At 38.7% G+C, this 8670-nt stretch overlaps 1 protein-coding gene across 1 annotated transcript; it reads left to right on the forward strand.

Annotated features, from left to right (window-relative positions):
• Positions 1–807: 807 nt before the first annotated feature.
• Positions 808–7405, forward strand: LOC308107109 (P2X purinoceptor 5-like). Its single transcript, XM_080459234.1, has 11 exons — positions 808–1109; positions 1578–1649; positions 3379–3454; positions 3592–3688; positions 3863–3943; positions 4024–4165; positions 4375–4511; positions 4613–4706; positions 4894–4959; positions 5053–5135; positions 6670–7405. Exons 1-11 carry the CDS (start codon positions 951–953, stop codon positions 6746–6748), a joined length of 1086 nt encoding a protein of 361 aa, XP_080315360.1. The 5' UTR covers positions 808–950; the 3' UTR covers positions 6749–7405.
• Positions 7406–8670: the final 1265 nt, after the last annotated feature.

The raw sequence follows: 8670 nt of genomic DNA on the forward strand, positions 1-8670 counted from the left end.
GGAGGGGTTATTCTCTGTTACTGATCTCCTTTGATCTATCTATCTATCTATCTATCTATCTATCTATCTATCTATCTATCTGTCTATCTATCTATCTGTCTATCTATCTATCTATCTATCTATCTATCTATCTATCTATCTATCTATCTATCTATCTATCTATCTATCTATCTATCTATCTATCTATCTATCTATCTATCTATCTATCTATCTATCTATCTATCTATCTATCTATCTATCTATCTATCTATCTATCTATCTATCTATCAACCATCCATATCTTTATCTTTATGTCTATTATAGCAATTCAAGTCAATCATATCCAATGGAGAGCTTGAAATGGGACAAAGATAAGTGGTGAACCGCCAGAGGTCAAAAAAAGGAAAGGTTACTGAAGACTTAAAAAAATTATAACATGGTTATTAACATTTGAGAATTTTATAAAATATAAAAGTTTCAACTTTTTCTGAATTACTTCTAACCCCGTCTTACAGCATTAAGGTAGTGTTGGTACACTGGTGTCTGTATTGTACTACAGAAAGTAGTGTGCTGCCATAACGATGGAGCAAAAAAAGACAAGTGACAATAGAAGAGGGAGACAGCCCATCATAACGTATTAAACGTTGCCATTTCCCAAAGATAAGTTCAAGAGAAAGTCAAGGTGTCGGTGAGTACAGTTTCTGTCAAAACATCAAAAGACAAGCAGAAACTGAAACTGTGGCAGGAAGAGGTCTATCAGACCCAAAGCCACAACAGAACTAGAAGACAAGTTTCCCAGGACAACAGCTTCAAGCCCAGCTGCAGCGTGGCTGCAGAAAGTAATATGCGTGAATTGACTCGCTGCGGCGAGCCTCGTAAAAAAGGGAACAGACGAAACAAACTACCATGATCATTTAATCTGTTATATCACGCAACGTAATGCAATTTATTTGTCATTTACATCTGCTCTCATGCAAAGGTGGGTTTTCATCGCCAAGAAAGGCTACCAGGAGACGGACGAGGCCATCCAGAGTTCAGTCATAACTAAAGTGAAGGGTGTCTCCGTCACAAACACCACTGAGTCTGGTCTGCTGGTGTGGGGACCTGAGGACTACGTCATCCCGCCTCAGGTGAAAACACACACACTATAATGCCTCACATGACATTGGCTGCATTTCAGTGAGTTCATCTCTCAGGGCAGTGTTACTCACAGCCATTTAGACTGTATATACTACTTTCTCTGTTGGAGTATGAACGTGTGTCTGCTTAATGTAGTTTGGATTTGATTAGATCCTGATTACGACATTCATCAGTGCAAGTGGGCCACACAGAATTAAGGAGCGATACACGAGTGTAACTTTGGATGCTGTGTTATAGCAGCTTCTTCTTCCACCCTTATACACACGTATGCTGAAGTTAAAGCTGAAACTCTGAGACTTCATAGTACAGAAGAAGACAAACTAACGCTGGGCATGATGTAGTGGCAGGAGATCAGGGGCAGGTCACCCAGAGGAGGCTGAGAAAGGAGAAAGGGAGGCAGCAATGAGACAATTCTGACATGATGCCATTATTAAGACCATTCTTTTTTGTACACACAGGGTGATGCTGTTTTGTTTGTTGTTACCAGCTTCTTAGAGACGCCGAACCAGAGGCTGGGACACTGTGCTGAGGTGAGAATAAATCCAAAAATAAAAGCAGAAATTATGTATTTATCATGCAGTGTCATACATGGTGAATTTGTAATGGTGTTTACGGGAGTAACACTCGAGTGATATCCCTCTGATTTTTATATAAACTATCTTTATTATTTTCCGTCACAGCAAATGGGAGTTTTGTCATTGTCTGTGTTACGTGTTGACAACTTGTTTTCCCTGTTTTCAAACAATATTGACCCATAACCCTGACACAGGATTACTATTCAGTTCTAGTCAGCAGGAGTAAACATGCTGGGGGGCATGTGCCGTTTGGATACGATAGCGCTCTGCACTACTTGGATTAACTAACATTTCTTCAGTCTATTTTAGTCGTACGGCAACATAAACGGCGTAAGTCATGTTAGAAAAATGATGCTATGCTACATCACTCACCACTGAGCTTATCTCTGAATATTTTTATATTTAATTTAATATGGCCTATTATTTAACTTTATTCGCCAATATTGATTACCTTACATCAAATTCTATCATCAATGTCATTTTAAATTTTGCTTCTTGAGGTAAGCGAAACACATTAAAACACCCCAAAACCTCACATATTCTGGCTCATTATTCTGCCGAATATTGTTGCATGTAAAACAAAATGTAACCAACAGGTGAAACTGCTGTTTGCCCGTTGCTTTCACTGCGTCACTGAGCTCTCTGTTGTGTCACATCCACTACACTTACAAGATTAGAGCTCTCAAAAGGAAATAGACTGCGCATTTTGCAAAGTCATCCCACTGGCTGGAGTAGACCGGGTGGGCCAAATGTTTGACATTGCGGGTTCAAGGGTTTAAAAGCGACACGTAAATTCTTCACAGTTAGAAAGATCAACTCGCGTCACCCTCACAGCATGAAGTCATAACAAAAAACTCTTAGCATATTAGAAAAGCTGGCACTGGTCTCTTCCTCTAAAGGCTTTGTGTATGCCAATCGCACAGTTCGTCATTTCTCCCTGCGAGATCTGGACAACAGCCTTCCAGACAGTCCCTGGTATGTAAACTCCCCTGGCGGAGGCCTTTCTCATCAGCCCACTTTAGCAGCACACATCCATAAAATCTGCTCTTGTCTGCTTCTCGGCCCCCAGTTAGGGCGACAGTGTGACGTCTGAAGCGCTGCAACACTTGAGAAGCATCTCGGTGTCATGAATCACGGTCCTGTCAGGCACAATAGAGACAGTCAGGACCGGTTTCTCACTCAAAGTTGTGTATCTATTAACATCAATAAATGTGTTTTACTGACTTTGGGTCAAATATGTTTTCAAAGTTTTTTTTTTTGTTTTTGTTTTTAAAAACAGATGTTAGGTTATCGGTCATCGGTTTTGTCTTCGGTCTTAATCTTACTTTGAAGCCAGATGGTGAAAACTGCTGAATCCATAAATAGTTCTGTGTTCTTCATTTTTTATTTTTTATTTTTAAATCATATTGCATTCATAGCACAACTGAGGTGTTTTCACAAGATTTGTAATTTTGTAATTTTTTTTATTGCTTTAAGAAGGCTTGATGAGAAAAATACAGATCTTGTTGTTTTCACAAATAAAAGTGTTAATTGTTTATAAAAACGCTAAGTATTTAGTTTTACTAAGAGTCTAGCTTTTTTTTCCTTTAATCAAATAATTGTTAATTATTCTACAGAAAGTAATTTTCCCCTTTATATTTCCTGCATAAATGCGACGGGTTAAAATTGCTCTGTTTGTTGTCAGAGCCCCAAAGTGCTGGATGGCCGCTGCCGAGGGGACGAGGACTGTACCGAGGGAAAACTGGTTTTGGCTGGGAACGGTACGAAAGAAGCCTTGATGATTGTCCTCTTAAAGTAAACTTTGACCAGATTCAAGCACTTATTTATACTTTTATCCAAATCAAACTGAAGTATTGCATCGTAACTGTATGCTGGTGTGTTTTGGTTTGCTCTGAAGGAGTCGCCAGTGGTCGATGCTTAAAGAGACATGACAACTCCACTTGTTCCTGTGAAATCTACGGCTGGTGTCCCGTTGAGACGCCGTTTAAACCAAAGTGAGGAGCAGAAACATGTGCAACTGTACACATCAAATTCAATTGTGAACTCTTACCTACAACATAGTTTTTACAGATAAATTAATTCCAGTAAGGATGAAATCAAATTGATGTTTCATGTGATTATTTCATTTTATCTTTTCCTTATATATTTTCCTGAATAATGTCTTTCAGACGTCCTTTGCTGACAAACGCTGAAAACTTCACCATCTACATAAAGAATTTCGTCCAATTCTCCAAATTTTCATTTTCAAAGTAAGTATTCATCCTCCACTTCCACTGAAACGTCTCCCTCCGTCATTAGGTTGATTGAATTCGAACACATCAACTTTCAGGTCCAACGTTCTGGAGACAACCGACGAGTCCTATTTGAAGAGATGCCGATACGATGAAGAGCGTCACCCCTACTGCCCCATTTTTCGACTGGGAGACATTACGAGACGCGCCGGATACAACTTCCAGGACATGGCAACATTTGTTAGTACCAAACGTTAGAAGTACAAACTGTTAGGAGGAATAGTGCGATTAGGTTCTTCATTTCTTTTTCTGTTATTTGCACTATAATAATCTCTTGACAGAGGAAACATCCATAGACGAACACATTACACTTTCAGGAATTAAAACCAGGGAGAGGGAGATTAGGTGACATACTGAAGCCTGTTAACGTCCATGTGTACCACTTTCAGGGTGGCTCCATTGGCATATCCATAGAGTGGGACTGTGACCTGGACAAAGGCTACTCCCGCTGTCACCCCCAGTACCACTTCACCCGCCTGGACGTCAGCATCTCCAACAAGACCGTCGCTGTGGGATTTAACTTCCGGTGGGACACTTTTTTTCATCGATACGAAAGTGTGAAAATTCAGCTTCAAGGTCAGAAAAGAGATCTCACGCCTCCATCTTTTTTTTTTTTCATTCATACAGACACACTCGTTATTTTAAAAATAGTGCTGGTGAAAGCTATCGGTCGCTGTTTAAAGTCTACGGTGTCCGATTTAACATCATGGTGCATGGAAAGGTAAGCTCAACCCTTTAACAACTTTCATTGCTGAGGTTTACAACTTTCTCTCAGTTAAAGCTGTATTAGGATTAGGATAAAATTACTATGTACACGTGTGTTTCAAACCCAGAATCCATTGAGAATAATATATTGAAAAAAACAAACGCTAACAGTACATTTTTTTCTATTTCTTTCTTTCTGTCAGGCTGGAAAGTTCAGTATCGTCCCAACAGCCATCAATGTTGGTTCAGGACTGGCTCTATTGGGTGCTGTAAGTACCGATACTGGATTGGTTTAAAAAAAATAAATAAAAAATGCTTGATTGCAGAAGAAATATGAGTTCACAAAAAACTTTATTCAACAGGGAGCTTTCTTCTGTGACATGGTCCTTCTTTACGTAATGAAGAAGGGAGATTCCTACAGAGAAAGGAAGTTTGAAGGAACAAGGTATGATCAACTGTCAATCATCTTCACACTGGACTTGATCAATAGAAAATATTTCTGATGCAGAGTGATACAGGAACCACTGATTTCTTTACCCTGTCACCACATGCCGACATATGTCCTGCACGTTTTAGCTCTCTTCCAGCTTCAGCACACCTCAATCTAATGTGGATGTCATCATCAAACTTGTAGAAAAGCCCATTACCGAGCCCCTTATTACATTCAGGTGTGTTGCACCTGGGGGAGACCTAAAACATGCAGAACACCGGCCACTTAGGCCCGGAATTGAACACCCCTGCCCTAGTATATTTGTAAAGTCTATGGAGAAAATGACCAGATTGTCTGCAAATACATGTATTGTACGGAAGAGTTTTAGGGCCACTGAAGAAAAAAAAAAAATTCGGAAGCTAAAAAAAAAAAAAAAAACCTTCGTGGCCTCAAAAAAAGTCGAAATTCATATTCGAGATTTTTTTTTTGAGATTTCTTTTTCGGAGGCTAAAAAAAAAAAAACCTTCGTGGCCCCAGAAAAAGTCGAAAATCAAATTCGAGATTTTTTTTTTTTCAAGGTGGAAAAAAAAGTCCGTCCATCCACATGCCAGCGCGTGTGACTGCTTCCTCAAAATGCATATCAGGCGGTTTAATGAAGTGATGAAAAGATGCTTCAGGACAGAATGTAGCTCATAAACACGGTGCTGTTATCATCAGTATCAGGACCAGAAGAGACAGAGCAGCCTGCTGCCTTGTTCCGTCGCGGAAGTTCATCGAGTACGAAGGACAAAGGCAGGGATCCCGGGCTACTTATTTAAATGTGTTCTTATTAATCAAGGAAATCTTGTGTAAAATCACATGTCCATAAGCAGTAAGCAACCCGATATAGTCAGAATTAAGTGATTTAATGTGAATTCACATCTACGGGCAAATGATGAGGGATGGATTGACGTCTCTCCGTGAAAAAAAAAAATCTCGAATATGATGTTCGACTTTTTTGGGGGCCACGAAGGTTTTTTTGTTTTTTTTAGCCTCCGAATATTTTTTTCTTCTTCAGTGGCCCTAAAACTCTTCCGTATGTATTGTGTACACCTCATCGTGCCGAAAACTGGTTTCATACTGTGCGGTGAGATTCCACTTGGGGGCAGTATGGAGCTAAAGCACCAACAGGCTCACCAGAGGGTTGAATCTGCCTGCTGCACACATGGACTTTATCACCTTTTTTTTTCTTTTCATTGTTATTCAGCTTTAGGATGTCGGTGTTTCACAACACTGAGAGATAACCGATACCTGAGCGATGCACCAGTAAACGTCAGTCCTTAACTGGCGTTTACAGTCAGTCCTTTACAATAATATTTCATAACCGAAAAAAGATCAGATAGTCTAGAATTGAACCATCAGGCTCATCTTGCACTAAACTTGACATTCTTCTTTGTTGCTTAGTTTACGGAAACTTATATATTTTCAATTGCGATCTGCAACCTTTAGTTAAAAATAACTGCCTTAGTTTTTCTTAATAAAACACATTTATTTGATCTTTTTTCAACAGTAAAGCTGAAGCAGCTTCTAAAGTCAACAGTGCAGAAGATCCAAAGGACGCAACGGAAAATCAGAAGCTGACACTTTAGTCTTTGTTCATCCTTGTCAGATGTAACGACACAAGAAACTGAAGAAACTGAATTCACCAAGTGTTGCATTGTTAAGCCACTAATAGGGAACTTGAGCTGGTTTAGACCGTCGTGAGACGGATTAGTTTTACCCTACTGATGATATGATGTTGCAATAGTAATCCTATTTCTAATCTCCTACAAAGAACTATACCATAACCACATTCTTTAGACTCCCCCTCTTCAGCCAAATCCACATATTATTCACACTCAGGTCCCCTTCATCCATCCATCTCTCTGTACCTCCAGCCCGTCTTTCCACTATGGGGGGGGAGAGGTGGAGCGTTCAGAGCGTTGTATATTTTTTTATACATAAAACAACAAGATCTATCAATCACTATTGCAATTCATAGTAAATGTTGGTTTAAAATGGTATTTCAAGTAAAATGTGCTTAAAGTTTCATTCAGCAAGTATTTTGTTCATCAAGATCTACAATGACAAGGCAAATGATAAACCTCATACTTCAGACGTACTGTAAGTGTTTGAACCTCGTATCATGTTTATTATTTGTCATTTCTGTGACTTTATCAAGTTTGTCGGTAACATTTTGTTTTATTTCATTGTCAACGAAGAACTGCTTGCTTATACACGTTCCAATAAAAGATTGTGTTGAAAGTATCACGTGTTCATTGTCTGGTACAAACTTTATACAACAACGCTTTCAGTGTGCTGGCTCCACAAGTGGATTAATGCCGGTGAAGTCTGGGGCTATGTACGTGTGCATTGGGAGAATGGCTGTGTGGAGTTTGTCTTAAGGCTTTTCTACAGCCTCACCTCAACAATTACAGTCAAATGTTGAGGAAACGGGTACTTCTTGTTGGTGGTTGAATGTTCATGGGACTACGGTACTTTAAAAGTTGACTATTTTTTTCTGAAATCAGTCAAACTTTATGTGTATGACACTTTTGTTGCTGGTTGGTACAGCTTAAAGTGCTTTATAAGGAAATTGATAGAATACCGGGAAAGGAAACACTTCATACGAGACAAAAATGGGAAGAAACTAAATTGAATTTCAGTGATTATTAAATTGAGACAAAGAGAAATTAATTAAGATGAAAGTTGGTCACGATATATATCGTCATAAAAAGCTCATATTTCAGGATGAATATTGTTTAGCTTGAGAAAATATTACTGCAAATGATGATATGCTGTACTTTTACTTCCCTACTTTGCCTACAGATGTTTACTAAAGTACTATCTCAAGCTCATCACTGTCCAGTATGCTGCAGCACATAGTTTTAAAATATAAAACACATTTTCATCAACTTTACTTATATATATAAAAAAAAGGACCGTATGAGTGTGAAAAGCGTTTTGAAAATATCTTGTCAAAGTTACTAATAATAGTGTTTATTGACTCCAGACTTACATTTCCACATCTTTTCACTTCAATCAACTCTAGGGTATTAAATTAATTGCTTTTCATATATTCGAGAATTTAAGATTTATCATAAGATTAATGTCAAGCCCAATTAATGCTGACCAATTTTGTTTGAAAAATTAGTGGATGAATAGCTTTTATTATTTATTTATTTATTTATTTTTAACCAACTACTTGTTCATTAATAAATAATGACACATTAGGTCTTTAGTACAGGGTTGTTTTTGTAATAACACACACACACACACACACACACACACACACACACACACACACACACACACACACACACACACACACACACACACACACACACACACACACACACACACTGGCACACAACTTAATCCCTTCCTGATGTCATTTAGTGGGTCACTGCAGCAGCCTGCTGCTCCTGTATGTGGGTCGCAGTCTCTCACTGCTGTAATCCAAAGTTGGACTTCTGGAGTTACATCTTTCAAACTCACAATAAAGAATAATTACTCCACTGTAACATTATGT

This window comes from Lipophrys pholis (genome assembly GCF_963383615.2).
Source record: "Lipophrys pholis genome assembly, chromosome: 3".
NCBI lineage: Eukaryota > Metazoa > Chordata > Actinopteri > Blenniiformes > Blenniidae > Lipophrys > Lipophrys pholis.

Bases quoted from the DNA above. Each gene is read 5' to 3' on its own strand.
- LOC308107109 (XM_080459234.1), top strand. From the start codon at position 951: ATGCAAAGGTGGGTTTTCATCGCCAAGAAAGGCTACCAGGAGACGGAC. The intron at 1,650-3,378 runs GTGAGAATAAAT...GTTTGTTGTCAG, and splicing joins GGCTGGGACACTGTGCTGAG to AGCCCCAAAGTGCTGGATGG. The intron at 4,166-4,374 runs GTTAGTACCAAA...TACCACTTTCAG, and splicing joins TCCAGGACATGGCAACATTT to GGTGGCTCCATTGGCATATC.